Source organism: Lagopus muta, chromosome 6, assembly GCF_023343835.1.
Source record: "Lagopus muta isolate bLagMut1 chromosome 6, bLagMut1 primary, whole genome shotgun sequence".
Lineage (NCBI taxonomy): Eukaryota > Metazoa > Chordata > Aves > Galliformes > Phasianidae > Lagopus > Lagopus muta.
The window spans coordinates 719,470-738,277 of record NC_064438.1 but is presented as its reverse complement, the minus strand read 5'-3'; the positions used below and the strand labels follow the sequence as shown (position 1 = coordinate 738,277).

At 42.8% G+C, this 18,808-nt stretch overlaps 1 protein-coding gene across 8 annotated transcripts in view; it reads left to right on the top strand.

The window, feature by feature from the left end:
• KIAA1549L (KIAA1549 like) overlaps nt 1-18,808 on the top strand; it is a 107,107-nt gene that overhangs the window by 2,607 nt on the left and 85,692 nt on the right. Inside the window, exon 1 of one of the 8 annotated variants that reach the window (XM_048948347.1) lies at nt 1,182-1,252. The exons of 6 other annotated variants lie outside the window; for them this stretch is intronic. Coding sequence is in view for 1 of the 2 variants with exons in the window: in XM_048948345.1 (XP_048804302.1) it covers nt 4,316-4,463 (148 nt within the window). In the remaining variant the exon portion in view is untranslated. Of the gene's footprint in view, nt 1-1,181; nt 1,253-4,294; nt 4,464-18,808 lie in introns of those variants that run through there. One more of the 8 variants, XM_048948345.1, reaches the window with a different exon arrangement.

The following is an 18,808-nucleotide window of genomic DNA, read 5'->3' as shown; positions in this document are numbered from 1 at the left end:
AGTCAGGAGTTACCTTGCTCCCACTACTTCCTTGGATCTGAGTTATTCTCCACATTAGTTTACAAAAATAACCCTGGCTTTAGCACTCGCTTGGATACAAAATACTTCAAATTCATGTGTGCTGAAACAACTGTGACAAAAGTGTTCTTGTTAGATCGCAGGAAGTAACCTGGATCTTTGATGAGGTTGTTGTCCATGTTCTGTCTGTATAGAATGCTCACTGCTTGCCGTGGGGCGACGGTTAGTGAAGAACCCCTCAATCTTGTGAACCACAGCCAGTCATCCAGAATCCCTGGTCTTCACTGCGCTGCTCTCTGAAATCTCAAACACCAGTTCGAGATCGGGTTGATGAACAAGGGGCAGAGGAGTGTGAGCAATTTTCTGTTCGTGACATTTTCTTAGTCATGTGGGAACGGTTGTTTCTGCTGAAATAAATACTGATGATATTTGCATATGAATTTAGGCTTCAACATCCAAACATATCAACATTTCATTAAAAATAATGAGCATTCCAGTGTTTATTTACTGTTTTAACTCCCTTCTGCAGAGTCTGAGGAAGGAGCTACTGTGCTTGCTGAACTAATATGCACTTTATGTGTAACCCAGAGGGCGGTGAATCCAAAGGGACGCTGCCTTCCTACTGGCAAGCTGGGATGCCGCTGATAGGCTTTGAACACAGGTCCACCCAATGGAGATATCCAGTTATAGGAAAACAGTATCTTCTGTACATCTCACACAAGTAGTTTGTTGCTAAAGTGGCTACAGTGTTTGTGGGACAGTTGGTCTTTATGTCAGGTTCATGGAGAACAGAAAAATATCACTAAAAATCCCATTCTGGGAGAGGGAGGAAGGAATTGAAAATGAAAGAGCATTCAAAGATGGCAAACACAAAAATTCAGACATAAAAGGCAGTGTATTTATTTCCACATTTTCTCCCACCTGTGTTGCTGTATGCCAGAGACTTCCTACAATACCTCTTTGCTCATTTCATCACCTGCTAGCAATAGAGCAGCATTGCTCTTGTAGAGGGAATGACACAGTTGATTCACAGCATGAACCTGTGATTGAGCACCTGAGGCGAACACCCAGTCAGCCCTGGGAGCACAGGTGAAGGCAATTCAGCTGTGTGATCAGAAGGGGTGGAGCCTGGCTGCACCTCTCAGACCCCATTTAAGGGCTGACTGCCACGAAGGAAGGATTTCTTTCTAGAGATCTCTTCTCTTGGACTTTTTCTTGCGAGCCTAGCACACAGGTAAGCTTTTTCCATTCATTTTCAATTATCTCTTTCCAATGTGATAACCTTTCCAGTTGTACGTTGTCTAAAGACCAGCCTAACTTCTCTGTGTATTTGTCAGTTATACATCTGTATACTCATTGATTATGTGCAGTCTTAGGTGATTTTTCCTCTACTTTTTCCTATGGATTCTTCATATTTAAGCAATGTAGGCTTTCTTGTCATACAGCGCAGCATTTGGGTATTACCTTCAGGTTTGGTGCATCAGTGGGTGAAGTAGCAGTAGGTCGACTCCTGAAATAGCTCCTATTTTCCCTGCATTTCTATGTGTTTTCTTTATAATGGCTGACGGGCTTAGAGTTTGTGATTCTGGCTGCTGTCTGGGATGCTCTGTTGTCATGATACACATGGATCGCATGTGTTGTCATCCCATGCGCTCACACAATGGGATGGTGACAAAAAATTCCTGTAGGAAGCCAATACAGATGAAGATCCATCTGTAGATCAGTTCATTAAAAAGCAGCAGGGCTATTTTGCATCACTGCAGTGATGCAGTGCGCTGTTTTCATTGCAGAGTCTTCTACATGCATATAAATAAAATGTCTTCAATTAATTTGTAAATGAGAAGTATGGATTTTGAAAACTCAAGCTTGTATATTCACCATCTTGGGTAACACAACCATAGTGTTTTTATAAATCTGTGTGATCTCACAGATGTTAAGATACAGATTATATAAGTATGCAAGTCAAAGGAGAGGTGAAACATTTAAGTGCATGGAAATTAAAATGTCAAGAGACACGTGCCTAAGAAATGACAAGCAAAGATTGTTGCGTTAGTTTTCACTGATAGCTATGAAACAGTGAAATAACTGAGGCTGATAAAATATGCTGGCAACCAACGTAGAGGTGGCAAGAAAAGTGCTGGGAAACTGAAGTTGATCCTTGGGAACAGAATGCTACCGAACAACTGTTTTGTGCTTTGAAAGGTATAAAAATGGCTGAGATCGTGTTGTGTTGTTTGCAGGCAAAGTTCTGAGAAGCTGATAGAGAAGAAACCATTTTAGGCTTGCCTAGTTCCTTCTTGCTGCAGCTTGCTTTTGATCAGATGAGCAGCTTAGGCTGATGAAGGTACTTGTGCTGCAAGCCTGATATTTATAAGGGTCATGGCTGGTGAAGAAAGAGAATGCATTTTTACAGTTCTCTACCACAGTTGTGTCTTCAGTGAGTGGTCTTCAGGCACTGATCAGAGTTTTGATGGGGTGCTTTTGTAGATCTACAGTTATAAAGGAAAGTGTTACTGTCTATCCTTACCTCTTATTTTCTGTGTCTATTGAAAAAAGCTCTTGGACTCCTGTTGCATAATTAATATGAAAATATCGAGTGCTTTTTTTATTTTTATTAGCACGTCACCTACCAATTGCTCAGAGACAGCTTTATACACCACTGAGAACCTCTATACAGAAATCCTGTTGGCCAGCTTGGGTTGTTCCTGAACACATACAGCATTTGTTCTGTCCTCTCACATGGACAAGAGTAGTGAAAGTTGGAGGTGGGCAGCGATCAGCTGTAACAAGGGACATGGAACACAGGGAAAACTATTTGTAACAGATGTGTGGGTAATGAGGACAGAAAGCAATCACTGACAGCCTTGGATTTGTTTCCTGCATATGGTGGAACTTAAGGTTTCTTATTTTTCAGTGACTGACAGCTCAGGGCAGCTTTTAATAATCTTTAGAGGACTATGCAATCCTAATTAACTTTTTCAGGGGCTGGTTAGTTCACCACAATTATCAGTGAAGGATATTGCTATCATGATGGCAATTTTTTATCTTATTTCTATGGTGAATATGTCCCACTTTGTTTGTTGGACATCTTATCCACCAGATTGAAGAGCTGTGAAGTATCTTTGTCATGCTTAAGTACTCGCATGCTGGGATCAAGCCATGCCTTTCACTTCAAGTTCCCACATGGCTCAGTGGAAGGCATATTTCCCATGTCTTTCATCATTCCCACAAGCCCTTCTTGAAGTGTTGCTATCTGACATGCCTGTGGATCTACAGCCCCCAGAGCTGGACTGGAATTCCTCATCCAGCTGGTGCCTGGTGTAACAGTGAAACAAGGCTGCTCCTGTGCCCATTGATCTGATTATTCCCGTCTGCTTGCAAGACATTGTTCTTTGAGTAAGTCTACACTGCAGACTGTGGTGCCATCAAGAGAAGCAAGGCCCTGAAGCTGCAGTGCTTTTCCTACTTGTGGAAGCAGCAGTTTGCAAGTCACTATTCCCCTTCATAGGCGCTTATGCCATGAAATTGATCTGTATTTCCATAGATGTATCTGATACGTGGCTGCATCTGCCTGCCTGCTTCGTTACTCATCTCTTTCCCAGACTGTCATCTTTCATCAGAGAGAGTTTTTCCTTCCTCCAGGTTACAGATAAAAATGTTGAAGGCTGAGAATTGATCCCCATGGGAGTCCATTAGAAGCGCTGCTGCTCAGTTTAATCGTTTTAAATCTATTGCATATGCACCATGTTAATTTTATTTTTTTATTAATAAAAATTTGATATACAAAGTCAAACGTCTTATTGAAATCTCAGTCTATTAGATCAAACTTGCAGTCCGATTTGGAGTGATTTGTCATCTGTAAAAATGTGTTCCTGGACATTAATTATTCCATCCTTTTCTTTTGTTCTTTGTTATTCAAATCCTTTTCCCACTAATTCAGTCCATCAGCTAGCAGTAGTATCAAAATATCCGCTGGATGGTACTCATTTGCCCTATTTAAATGTTACAATATGATAGAACAAATATCAATACCAGTCTTTGTTTGCTTTGTCTCCTAGCATGAGAAATAATGGGCATTCAGCAGCAGGGGAAAAAAAGCCTAATTCAGGTGCTAAAAGGCAGGGAGGGGTGGCTGGGGGTCCTTGAGCCCCCTTCATCTCTTGAGGAGGGGGAGATGGAGAGGCTCTGTCCAGAGCAAGTGCTAATGGCCTCCTTCTGCTGTCCTTGTCACAGAGATGCTGCAGGAACTGCTCTGCTCTTCCTGGGGAGGCCTTTGTGAAAATCCTGTCTGTAACCCATGGAGAGGACAGCTTTCATGCTGCTCAACAGGCACGGCGTGAAACAGCGGGAGGTAGAGACAGAACCAACCATCTTGCATGGAGAGCAATTGGGGCTGAGCCTTGAGACCAATCTGTCAACCAAAGTACTGAAAGCTGTGCCTACCAGTGAGTTTCAGTGATTAGAGTGAGGGAGGAGGGGACTGGGGATTATGTGAGCAGGTGAGGACTAATTGGGTGGAGTAGTCTTTCTGGTTACAAGGCTGTCTAGTATCTTTGTAGATATTTCAGATAATGGGATGCTAGGTGAACTCTGTTAAGACTTGATACCTTGAGTGCACTTGAAGGAGAGTATTACAGATGTGTTACAGCTAGACTGCAGAGAGAAACGTGTCAGGCTTTCAGCATGCTTAGTGAAACTGCATGATGATGTTGCTGTGCCTGGGGAAATGTCAGCTCATCGAGACACACTGTGAGTTGGGACCCCTGCAATCAGTTCCCAGTGCTGCCAAATGGTTTATTATCATTACATTTAAAATAACATACCTGTTACCTTAGAGTTATGCAGAAGGTTCTGCACAGCCAGCCACCTTATGTTCCTGGGAGCATGCGGCGTGTTCATGGCAGAGGAGGTGAAGCTGAAGCACAGACAGCGTTAAATAATCTGGGATTCTGAAAGCTGTCTGGACACTTCTTGCAGGAGTGTAACTGAGAGTTGGAGATCTGCTGGTTAAAAGCTCTGGTTGGTTGGGGCTAACGCTGCCATTTATGTTCATGAAGATGAGATCTCAGATATCACAGGCAGTTTTTCCTTTTTGAATGACTTCTTTTGGCTCTCTTCTTTTTGCAGCGTAGGGCTCAGGGCTCAGTGTTCTGCGTTGGAGACTGTGTGTGGAATGTGTCTGTGCTTCCCTCTTTTTTTGTCCTCTAAAAGCCCCTGAATGAGCTGCTGCAATTAATGAAACTCTGAATGCTCAAAGAGAAGTGCACATGATGCTTATCTGAAATTAGACTATGGTCCTCCAGCACTGCAGATCTCTGGTCCCCATTAGATGGGCTGTCTGTGTCATGTGTGTTTGGTTGAAAAGCCAATAGCTCATTTTAAAAATCAGTGATAAACTAAAAGATAATGGTAACAGGACCGAGATATTAATGTATAGAATATTCAAATCTATCAGATACATTAATACATCCAATATTGAAAATATAATGCAGATAATTAGGATTACCCCAGAGAGATAATCTTACAGGAAGATATTCTGGGAATGCAGCTTGTTTTCAGCAGCGTTAAGTGTAGCTGCTTTAATGTAGTGTATTGTGCAGAGCCTGAGTAGGATAAATTTCTGTAGCTATTGTAACAAGCATACAAAAGAAAGCCTAAAATTTGTCATTGTGGGCAATCACTGCTAAATCTCTGCTATCTACTTGCTGATAAATCTCCTGTGTGCGTGTCTGTGAGATTTGTGGCTTGGACAGGTACACAGGTGCCCTCTTTGCTGGGTGAAGAACTGGCTGGGTGGCCAGGCCCAGAGAGTGGTGATGAGTGGAGTTAAATCCAGCTGGAGACCAGTCACGAGTGGTGACCAGGGGGCTGGTATTGGAGTCCATCCTGCTTAAAGTTGTTACTATTGATTTGGATGTGGGAATCGAGCACACCTTTGGTAAGTTTTCAGACACCAAGCTGGGGTTGTGTCGATCTCCCCAAGGGCAGGAAGGCCCTACAGAGGGACCTGGGTAGGCTGGATCAATGGGCTGGATTGAGTGGGATGAAGTTTAAGCAAGACCAAGTGCTGCGTTCTGCACTTTGGCCACAACAACTCCAGGCAGTGCTACAGGCTTGGGGCAGAGTGGCTGGCAAGGTGCATGGAGGAGAAGGATCTAGGGGCACTGGTCAACACTTGATGGAATGTGAGCCAGCAGTGTGCCCAGGTGGCCAAGAAGGCCTACTGCATCCTGGCTTGTATCAGAAATAGTGCTGGCTGCCCAGAGAAGTGGTGCAGTCAGAGTCCCTAGAGATTTTTAATGAAAGGGCAGGTGTAGTACTTAGGGGCACTGTTTGGTAGGCAGTATTAGTGGTAGGGGGATTTGATGATCTTAGACATTGTTTCCAACCTCAGTGATTCTGTGATCTGATCTGCCAGCTATGTCTGAAGCATTGGCTATTGCTCCTGTGGAATTCCCACTGAGTTCATAGGCACAGGTGGGAGAGGTATCTCTAGAATTGGGATGAGTGTCACTTGAACTATGCTCACAGCCAAGGAGATGGGCTGAACTGTTGTGCAGGGTTGAAGAAACGTGTACAGGATGACACTGATGCCCTCCTGAAGTGCATGCATACGCAAATTTAGGTGCACAACAAATTGTACTGTTTTCCATTGTACGTTAAAAATCATTGTGACTGGCATGTTTGGGCTCACTGGTTAAGCTGGCCCTGCTGAGGAAAAAAGCATTCTTCAAGGGAAGAGGTGGTAAAGTTGCTTAATGTTTGAAAGTGCTTTGATGATTTGCTCATGGATCCCCCCCATGCATAGGAATGCTCTCTTGGAGGAACCCAAGGTCCACCAGCTTCTGGGAGGAGCAGCAGACAGTCTGCTGACTTCAGTGAGTAGTCCATCATTGTTTTGTAGCTAATCTATCAGTATTTTGTATCTAAATCAGCTTAAGCAAAACTTGCAAGGTAACAAGTTACAGCACATCTTGCTCTCAAAACTTGATGAAGAGTGGGTGTACAAGCAATGCTGAGTTTATTGAAATACTATGTTAATTGAAATATTCCACCTTTTCATTTATTTACTGTGAAATAGTTATCATGTGATAATTCTCTCCCTGTAAGTCCAGGGGAGACAGAGGGCACTCGCCTACCTGGCTGTGATCTATGGCATTTCCTATGTTTTTTTTTTCTTGCTGACCTTAAAGATTCTGTGATACTGTATCAGTCATCTTGGCTATCATTAGTCATCTTGGCTCAGGCTAAATGGTGTTTTAAAGCTCACCAAGGCGCATTTCAGGGGAATGCTGAGAGGTCAGCCAAAGCCTCAATCTGTTGGTGTAAGCCTTCTGCCTGTCACTGAAGGATGCCAATGCTTCATTATGCCTCAGGTTAGATATTAGGAGGAATTTCTTGTCAGAAGGAGTGGTGAGGCACTGGGACAGCCTGCCCAGGAATGTGGAGGAGTCACTGTCCCTGGAGGTGTTAAGAACTGTGGAGATGTGGCACCTGTTGATGCATGGTTAGTGGGCAAGATAGGGATGGGTTGGGGTGGGACTTGGTGATCTTGGAGGTCTTTTCCAAGCGAAATGATTCAATAGTTCTTAGTTCAGTGTTGGTGTGAAACAATTTTTTTTTTCATCTTTGTTTTGTATTAACTTTGGTCATCTTAGCTACTGAGTGAAGTCATTGGGGCTGGGAGTTTCCTACCAGGTTTGTCGTTGAACGCAGGCACCCCTGCAAGACCCAGAGCCACTGCTCCTTTCTTGGCACTGAGAGCCCCCATTTAGGCTTTGTGCTTTTATGGCTGCTCAGTCAGAAGCACGCTACACATCTCAAAGCTCTCCCAGTTGAGGTGCTTACCTAACTGCTTTTAGTATTTTTTTTGTTCTCTTCTTTTTTTCAGGCCAGCTCAGTCATACACTTTCCTGAGCATTTAATTTGATTTCTGCATAAATTCTGTATCAGGGAGTAATGAGAATAGACAAAGAAAGGATAAGCAGGGCTTAAGTTATAAAAACAGAACTGCCACGTGAATTTATTGCCCGGGGTTCTGTGGGACCCAGTCATCAGCTGTAACTTCTTTTAATAGCGTGTTCTGACTTTAATGCGATCAGAACAAATGTGGCGTTTTGTTCCTGAGTTACTGTAGGATCTCAGCCTCGTGGTTGGCACAGATCACACTTGAAGTCTGCTGGAGCTCTGAGCCCAAAGCACGGCATGCACAAGCCGCTGGGGATGTACAGCAGAGCCTTCCTGCCCTGTTTCTCTGAGCTCTTCCTACTTCAAACAGCAATCCTGTCAGCACGTGGTTTTGTTTATATGAGCACTTATTTATGTGCAATCATCCTCCTCTATCTTGTGTGCATTGTCCTGCTGAGTCCTTATGTGCAGATCTTGCTCTTGTTTCAACTGCTGCCACAGTGATGAACTGTTCAGCTGTCTACCACTATGCTCTTGATGTTCAGTTAAAAAGGGGGGGGGGGGGGGGGGAACCACCAAAAAACCCCATGGTGCACATGTAAGACAGAATTTGTGTTTTCTCTAAACAAGTTATCTTGTAGAGCTGTCAAATGCTCAACATCATTCTAAAACTAGCAACTCGGGCTGGTTATTACATATAGCACTGAGGGTAATTTGATAAAATTAATGGAAGGAAGCAACTGTAAGAGTTTGCCACAGTGCTGTGGCAGGTATTTTAATGACGTGCCTGGTGCAGTGAGCTCATATCCAAGTGGAAAACCTTATGCAGTGTAGCAGTACTCATGACAGCTACTGCATCTTAAATGAGTTCATTTCTAAATGCAGCTCAGAAGTCTCTTACTGACTTCTTGCAGTGTTGATTTTTCTCATCTTCAGTGCAGTTGCTGTGTTGTTAGCATCGTTTATGGTATGAGCTGTTTACAGTAAAGCTTCTAGGTGTGCCTTGGTTGTGCTACTATTTTTAATGTTTCTCTTTCGTTATGGGATCTGACTCTGAAACATGTGTGGCAATCTCAGGTGTAAATGCCTGGTTCCTGTGCTTATCCTGTCTTCTCTCAAGCAGTTGGGCAGCTCATTTCCCATGACAGCCCCAGGCTGGTGCCAGTGGCAGCTGCAGTGCCTGTAGTAGAGGGTTCCTGTGTTAGGAGCAGGATCAAGTTATTTTATCTTGTCTGGGCTTCCTACCAAACATGCTGTGTCTTTGGTGCTACAGACGAAATAAGTGTGCTGTAATGGTATTTAATTCACTTGCTGTTAATTTATTGAAAACTGTTGAAGAAGATGGAAGTAGATTAGAACATTGCTGAACAGGACAGGACAAGCCTGTATACTCCTGTTTTATTGGATTGCTGGCAGCAGCTCTGCACTTTGCTCTCAATGCTTCAACAGTACATCATGGTTTACTGTTGTCTTTGCATGTTTAGCAGGACTCCCTGTTATAGAAGTAAAATAGGTGAAGTATTATTGAGCTATTATGTTGATAATTAAGTATTGAGGTGACTGGACTTCAAGTTGCCAGCATAATCAGTACAATTTACAGCTCACAGTAAAGTGCACTAATTATAGCCAAAGCATCGAATTTTTAATAGTTGCATGGAAAACTTCTTTTCTCTCATTTCATAGAAATATCAGGCAGCGTGTCAAACTGTGAAGTCATTGTGAAATCATTTTCACTAGATACATCTTAGACTTCAATTTCTTGTCTCCTAGAAAACTGTATCATATGTAATGTGAAATTAGTATTTTATTTGATATGCTATATATGGGAGTAAATAAGAATTGCTCTGTAGTTAGTTTAACATAGTCTTATGTTGTTTGTAAGTTGTTTATTATGTGTATCCCCTGTGAAATTTATGCTGGCCTGACCAGTAGGGTAATACACTGTAAAATGTTGTTTGTTCATTACTGCTGTACTATTAATTTTTATCCTGCTGTGGTTCACCCACCCCTCAGTGGTCAAATGTTTGGACAGAACAAATGTCATATTTGACTGGGACAAATGGCCTGGCAGTCTGTGCTTGGACAGCTATACTCATTGCTGTGTAATAAAAAAACAACTGGGTAGGGGGCTTGGGCCCAGGGGGTGGTGGTTGAATGGAGTTAAAACCAGCTGGCAACTGGTCATGAGTAATTCTCCCTGGGGATTGATATTTGAGTACGTCCTGTTTGATATTATTATTGATGATTTGGATGTGGGAATCGAGCGCACCTTCGGTAAGTTTTCAGACACCAAGCTGGGGTTGTGTCGATCTCCCCGAGGGCAGGAAGGCCCTACAGAGGAACCTGGGCAGGCTGGATTGAGTGGGATGAAGTTCAAGCAAGACCAAGTGCTGCGTTCTGCACTTTGGCCACAACAACTCCAGGCAGCGCTACAGGCTTGGGGCAGAGTGGCTGGCAAGGTGCATGGAGGAGAAGGATCTGGGGGCACTGGTCAACACTTGATGGAACGTGAGCCAGCATTGTGCCCAGGTGGCCAAGAAGGCCAACAGCATCCTGGCTTGTATCAGAAATAGTGCTGGCCAACAGGAGCAGGGAAGTGATCATCACCTCTACTCCACCCTGAGTTGTGGCTGTACCTTGTGTGCTATGTTCAGTATTGGACCCCTCACTACAAGAAGGACACTGAGGTCCTGAAACATGTCCAGAGAAGGGCAGTGAAGCTGGTGAGGGGTCTGGAGCACAAGTCTTAAAGGGAACAGTGGCTGAAGGTACTGGGATTCTTTAGTCTGGAGAAGAGGAGGCTTGGGGGATGTGTTATGACTCTCTACAACTGCATAAAAGGAGGTTGTGGTGAAGAGCGGATTGGCATCCTCTGAAAAACAGCCATAGGACAAGAGAGATTGGCCTCAAGTTGCACCGGGGGGGTTTGGGTGGATGTTAGGATTTTTTCTCAGAGCTGGTGGTGGTGTTTTGGAAGAGGTTGTCCAAGGAGATGGTGGAGTCACTGTTCCTGAAGGTTTTTAATGAAAGGACAGGTGTAGTAGTCAGGAGCATGGTTTAGTGGGCAAAGTGGCGGTAGATGAGCAGTTGGACTAGATGATCTTAGAGGTCTTTTACAACCTTAATGATTCTATGATTCATTACCTTAATGCAAAAGGTTGAGACTTGAGAACCTCTTGTTGGTGGAATTTGGTGTTGCTGTTGTTTTGTTGCTGTAAAAATGGAGTAACTGTACTGAAATAACACTGAAGCTGCAAAAAGGATGTGGAAGTCTGGAAGGAGATGGACTATGCTTGCCTTTTAACCACAGTCCTGTCTGTAATGCTGTAATGTATACATTGAAGAATAATCTTCAGTTTCATGGTCACTTTTTTGAATTTTTTTAAAGCTGTTGAAGGCTTTTACTTATTTTGATAAGACTGGATCAAGAACTAGGAATGCAGCAGGGCTATGAAATGAAGGAACTTGTTATCTGAGATGCTGCTGCCTCAGTTCTTGGAGAATTTGAAAGGTGTTTTCTGCTGTGGGCAATGAATTGCAGAGAGGGAAAGGCCTCATGGGACAGCTGGGATAGGCTTTGTGCTTTTGAATGCAAAGGGTCAGTGCAAGAGCTCCTTCATGATACTAATGCAAATTTAAACCAAGTTTGGGGATTCCTCTCTTCCAAGTGTCTAATTTGAGAAATCTAATATCTATTTTTCAGTATTTATTAAGGGTTTTGCCAACAGTGCTGAATTCTAACAGATCTTGAGTGAGTGAGCTATGATTGCATTTTTTTTTTTTCAGAGATTTGTAATGAGTAGATTTGGCTGCATTTGTATAAGGATAGTAAAAGACATTTTGACAGTAAGACAGCTCCATTTCTGTATTTCACACCCCTACTCCAAAGCATCTGCATGCTTAGATTTTTTCAAAGAAAGAGCTGCAGTAATTTCTGAGAGGACAAAAAAGAAAATTCCTTCCTAATGTAATTAAAATAAAAAAAGAGGAAAAAAAAAAAAAAGAGTTGTATTGAAATGTTGCATCTCAGTATCTCCAAATTTGATTCATAAGAATGATGGATTTATAAAAACTTCTCTTAAATATTCCAGCTCAGCAGCCATACAAGGAAGTGAAAATAGGGCATTGTGGACAGAGTTGTGTAACCTCAGCTCCAGGAGTCACCACAAGCAATGCCCATGTTGTGCCATCTCCTTAACACTGGCTGTGTCTACAACAAAACTGATGACAAGATCTTAGTCCTGGGTTGGTTATGAATTATAATGCCTTATAAGAAGGGCTCTGGAGCATTTGCTCCCTTTTTAGAAGGGAATGTAAGCTGCCAAGGATGATAACTGTCAGGATATGATGTGGCAAAAAGATTTAAATATTGAAATGTTAATAAATATTTACAGCTTCTCTCCCAGAGCTCTTTAACATTGTTAAAATGAACAACGCTAATTACAGAATATTTGTTGAGGCTGATGACTCAGCCACTGGTACAGTAAGCAGAGGAGCAGGAGCACTGTCCTTCCATGCTTGGAAATGCATCTCCTCTCGTTTGCGGTGTAAGTGACTTGAGCAGACACCATAAATGCAGCTGTGATTTTGGTTGCCCCAACCAGTCAAGCTTCCTGATACCTCAGAAGCTCATCAGCCATTTATGAAAGTCTATTAATGTGCAACAGAATATAAGTACTTTATGCCTGTTTAGAAAAAGCCTACTTCATAGTGAACAATCCTGCAATGGCAATTTGCTGTGCTCAGGTTGGGATTCTGTTGGGTTCAGTATTGAAACAAAAAATTGAATATTTCCTGCACCACTTGCAGCAGTAACACTAATGCTGATCGAGGGATCTGTTCCAGTGCAGAATGTGCTGAGGAGAAGTGTGGAATTTGCAGACATTATAAGGTAACTACTACAGTTAATTTTGAGGTTTAGGTTGAGTATTAAATGAACCTGGTTTCTTGACCTGGATTTCTGTGACAGTGAACCCCAGGAGAATTCCCCCATGACATTTTAGGAGGATGGAGAAATTAGACTTGTTTTAAAAACCCCTACAGCTCAGCGGAGCACTCTGCATATTCCTACAGGGTCATCCAAAAGTTCTGAGAGCAGATGACTTTCTGTTGAGATGATCTGTAGAAAAGAGTGTCTCTTGCATTGTAATTCCTACATGTAGGATGGCACAGTTGATACTCCATTTGTGCATCACTTTGGAATGCCTTTCAAGACCCATTAAAAGCCCCTAATCTGAAAATGAGGAGTAATGGCATTTTGCGGTTGCCTGGAAGAGAGCAGTAGTGAAGGAACAGCTTCACAAAGGAAATTCATAGGCAGCAGAACAGGTGGAAGAAGCAGTTGCATTAGTACACAGAAGCTTTTGTCCAAGACGGTGTCTCCTGCAGAAGGTTACATCTGCCAGCAAAAAGGAACAGAACTAAAGACTTTTCAGAAACATATGGAGCTCATACTCATGTTTATTCCCATGGCAGGAGCCAGTTTGTGTGCTGCCCAAATGAACGCTTCATGCCTTCTCCAGTAGAGACATCAGCCACCATTGGCACTGCTCTAAAGCAAAAACCAAGGCCAGCATTCTTTTTGAGGAATGGACATTTCCAAATACTACTTTTTTTCCTCCAAAGCATTTGGGCAGAGATGTAGGAATTTCCAGGAAGATATCTGGAAAGTAAAAAGCAAGTTTTCCACAAACTGAGCTCAGCTGTGGGAATTAGGTTTTATAGATGTGGAAGCTTTTTTGTTTTTCTTAACAGCATTGTAAACTGCATTTTGCATTTAATGTCTCTGTTGTACTTGTGAGAAATCAGGGTCCCCTTGCAGAGAGAAAGACCAAAGTCTAAATTGTTTCATTTAACTCTGCAGGCATCCTAATTAAGCAGGTCAGCTCATTTCAGACTTCAATTTATAACAACACACCTAAAAAGCTTTGCAGAATTGGAGGTCACCTGCATAACGTGATGACAGAGCATATGAAACATACAGTCTCAGAATCAATACAAAAGGCAGCAACTCCTTCTTAGCACTTTGTGAAATTATTAGCAATATTATTTTTAACATCTGCTATGGTATGCTCCATTCCCAGAAGACAATGTTCAAGTCCTAAGTCAGAGAATGTAAGAGTCTGCTGGCGTGTTGATGATCTCTGTGCTTTTGAAATCCTCAGATGAGGAGGCTGCACACAAATCACTGTGATGAGGCCAGTCCCCCAGCTGACCTGGTAGCCCACTCTGCCACTCAAAGCTGTTGTTCTTGCACTGCCTGTGCCTGCAAATTACCTCAAATGTGCAGCTGTTAGAAAATGAGTTTGTGCTAACCAGAGTGGTAATCTCTCTGAAACTGTGTGTATCAAGGTTCTCTCTGACTCTGCAGTCTGAAAGAATGCTTTGAGGCTGAACTGCGTCTGCAGTGTTGGTGAGATAGGGCACAGCCACTGGTAGGGGGATTTCATAATATTGCACATCTTGATCAGATGGTCTCTGTGCAGGATTGAAGCCTCTGGCAATCTTTGTGAGGTGAGATATATGAGAGAAAAGAAGTTTTGCTTGTAAATAACTCCAGAGGGATATTCACTTTTCTTCACTTGTGCAATACAGTAAGGAATAGTCACAATCTCCAGCATGTTAGCCCACTTTCTAGCCAGCAGTTCCATAGTGTGCCCTTTCTGTGGTGACTTTTGCTGGGAGGCATGGACAGCAGCCTGTGTCCAAATAAAGAGCTGCATCTCTGCAAAGCTTTATTCTGTTTCCATGACTCCTTTAGGACAGATTACTCCTTGAGGCCAAACAACTTGAGGCCAGCTGTCTTCTTCAGTGTAGAAGTTGGCATCTGCACTTTTAGTACTGAAATAGAGTGGGTAATACAGGAATAGGTGTAGCGTTAGTGCACCAGGTTGGGCAGCCAGCTACAGCACCATTACTGATGGAGACTCTAAAGCCTCTCTGGGCAAACTGAGACCATCCTGACAATCAAAAAGCTTTTTCTTATGTTTAAGTGGAACTCCCTGTCTTTTTGTTTATGCTCGTTGCTTCTCAATCCTGCCTGTCCCTGCTCCGTTTTCTTCACTCACCAGGTGATTACACACACCAGAAACATTTCAGGTCTTCATGCTGAACAGCCCCAGCTCTCGGCCTCTCCTCACGTGACACATGCTCCAGGCCCTTTGTCACTCCATATGACCTTTACTAGACTCACTCCAGTGTGTCCCATGTCTCTTTTTGTATTGAGGATCCCAGGATTGTATGCCAGACACAAAGAATGCCCAAAGAAAAATAGCTTTGTATGGAACAGCTCCAAAAATAATGAATGGGTCCATTCCAACTCGTCCCTTCAGCACTGCTCCTAGTGCTTTAAATCATAGAATCAAGTACTTTCCATCCTTTGCTGGTACTTGGAGGCACAGTTGGTCTTGCAGCTTCAGTCTCCCCATTTGGATACATGTCAGAATTATTCCATGCTATCTTAGCTCTGCCCCATTGAAGGGCAGTGGCCCACTTGGTCAAAACCTGTTATTTACTGATAGAATCCACTTGACCTGATTGAAGGCCTACATTGTTATTGGCATTTTTCCTGGCTGGCTTCTCTCTTTTTCTTCTGCTCTTGCCCTTAGGATGTCAGGTGATACCAAGGGTTTTGCACACTGCAGATATGTCTGCTCCAAGGGCACTGAAGTGATCTCCTAATGGTATCATCCAGTTTTGACTTTCTTCAACAGGCAAGAGCTCTTTGACAGTTAGACAGTGGAGAAAATGTGAGGTGTTGCTGACCATCCGCACACAATTCTAGAGCTTGATCAGGATGGCTTTGGGTTGCATCAAGGATTTCTCCAGCTGGACTTCCTTTGAAAGGTCAGCGTAACAATGTGGACTCCATTAGTACTTCAGGTTCATCAAGAATTTTCACAGTGTGCATTTGAGAAGCTTGAAGTTCCCATTTGAAACAAAATACAGCTATCTGTTAGTGACAGATGATGGTATTAGCACTGGGCAGAACCCAGTGTGCTGCAGTCAGGTACAGTGCAAAAATCTTGACATGGTCTTGTCACTTTCTATCTCTTGCAAACACATGCCTTCCCTGCTGTAGTCCTGCAGTGAATTTGACCTTACGCTGTATTAGTCAACCTGCTGACTGTATAAGTATCTCTGAATCTCCAGGTTGAGACCATGACTGTAGCTTTACTTTCTTCCATATTTCCTCTCAATATGCCAATAGCAACTTCAGTGCTTCCATTTCACTTGACGCTAGAGTTGGCTGAGTCACACCTGTCACTTTTAATTTACTTGTTCCAAAGCTGTGTGCTCTTAGATGAACTGCTAGCGGCAGAAAAAATCGACACAGTTGCTGGAAGAACACTGAAACTTTCAATGCACAAAATAATCTCTGAAATGACTGATTGAATTTCTTAACTGTTCCAGTCAATCCGGTGTTATGTTTTTGCCACGTAATTTACTTTCCTGCAATATGTGCTGATTTTTTTTCAGGTATTATTTCCAGGATCTGTTGGTAGGAATCTCCTGGCTAATTCCAGAATTTTCAGATTTCATTCAATTCTGTTTATAACTTCAGCTCTGTCCTTTGCTTCCACTCCTTAGGGACAGAGAAACAAGATCTGCATATTTTTCATCTCCCACTTTAGCAAAGTTTAAGTGGGGGAGAACAATAACCCTTAAAAGGAACTGACTTTAAAACACAACAACAAAAAAAACTGATTCCTTAAAAGGAGCAGCATATTCTTCATTTTATATTATCCCAACTACGACTGATCAGAAGCAGCAAATAATGAAATGTGGTGTAGCAGAAATGCCAAGTTATGGCTTGAAGCAGTGATGGAGCACCTGGAGGGAAGACAGGGCCAACCCAGGGGAGCTCAGGTGCGTGCAATGCACTGAGTGACTAGAAAGGGTGGAGCCAGGATCTGCCAGACCTCATTTAAGCATTGGCAGTGGAGATATTGCTGGAGATTCCTGTGTACCTGAGGCCTTCTGAAAGTAAGCAGCTTCTTTCCTTTTTCTGTGCCCATAGCTGTTGCATTTTAAAAAATTCTCCCTTCCTGTAACATAGGACCTTGCTGCTCTGCTATCATTGCTGTGCTTTCCACTGTGTTACATTACACGTGGAAAACGAGAAGAAATTCAGATTAGAAGGCGATTTCTGCCCTTCCTGCAGTAACATGGTGATTTAGGATGCCTCTGTTTAGGCAGTATTTTCATGACAAAAATTGCCTGTATAGATACTAAGCAGTCCACTCAACCTGGTGATTGTGTTTCTGAAGGACTAGTTGATTTGTTTGCGTAATTTCTTCTAACCTATGTAATCTTGTTTGCTTCAGATGCTGTTATAGAGTTTTTGTACTCAAGACTTTGTTGAGGTCTAGTTTCCAGGCTTTCATCATACTCACATTTTCAAGCTTTCTTGGAGCTTGAGAAATCCTTGATCGTATTCACCTGTGCTTCCTAAGTGATGTAAAACCTTTCTTATAGGTATGAGTTGTTGAGTCACTTCTTGTAGAAGCAAACAGCACAGATCAAACTTCCTTCTTCGGTGTGTGCAAAAAGGGCTAATTGATTTGCTGCTTTTTTTTCTTCAAGTGTCCTGTGCCCTATAGACGGATTCAGTACTGGCTACCATCAGAGCGTTGTGGGGGACTTGGCAGATGCTCCTAGAAAATGCTTACTGATGAAGGAAATATGAATGCTATCATTTGACGTGTTAATTTCACATTTTATTATAAATAAACTGCAAGAAAATCTGAGGCACCTCAGTGAGGAATGGTACAATATGCTACAATAAGTGCAGAAAGCATCAGCAGCACTGATAACTGTGAGGCTGTCCATTCAAAACACTTGCTGAGTCCTAAGCTTTGTGTAGAAAAAATATTACTGTGTCCTAACCACTGCTTTTGGGGAATTAATTTTACTGAAACTCATTTTCTATGTTCTGATACTTTGTGAAGGGTACTGAGAGAAACAGTGCCCTTCGTGGTGTCTAAGCCAGATGGTCCTCTGGCAGGCACAGCCCATGAAAGGAGTCCTGCTAACATCCACAGGCACAAAAGGAGCAGGGATGGTATGAAGGGAGAAAAGGATACATTTGATGAGAGTGGAAAAGAAGCTGAAGGAACTGATTTCAGAAGGGTGGGATGTGAGAGAAGCATGGCCCTGCTGATACGTTTGTGAAGAGTGGCCTGACGAGTTCACTCCTGTGGGCAGCTCTTCCTTCTACCAGTTTGTGGTGAGAAAGGGATGCTGCTATAGCACTGTAGAGGATGTCAACCAATACCTTTCTGCATTTGTCACCTGCAATACAGTTTTTGCTTATGTGCTTTTGTAACTTATCAGGTAAAGCTTTTCTAAGATTATGTATGCTAGCCTCCTTCTTGTTTTCTTAAGAAGGCAAGTAAGAGCATTTCCTCTTCTACTTGTCCCCATTTATTCAAGAATTTCATTGAACTTCTGCAAGTGTTAAATTAATTCACATGAGACCTGATCACTTACACATCCTGCTAGTGGGGCACAAAAGCACAGGGTGATTAAAATGCCTTCCAGAGGAGCACGTAGTGAATTATTGTCAAAAGCCAAGCCCTGGACTCCTGAATTCATTTTGGGTTTGCAGACGTACCCCACGTTATCCCGTCAAGTGACCCTGAATGTACAGAACCCACAAACTGCAGGTATCTCTTACCTCTGATTTGACTATTGCATTCTTAATTGAAGGCTATTTGCTGTACATAGGGAAGGCACATCAGTATTTTGATTTATGAGTCCCAGGTTTGCAGGAGCTGGTATAACAGTGCAGCAAGGGCGTACGTGCAGAGGACACTGCAGTACAGAAGTGTTCTGTGACTGATGCAGGTAAGTTCTTAGAAACACATTTAAGAAAACACCT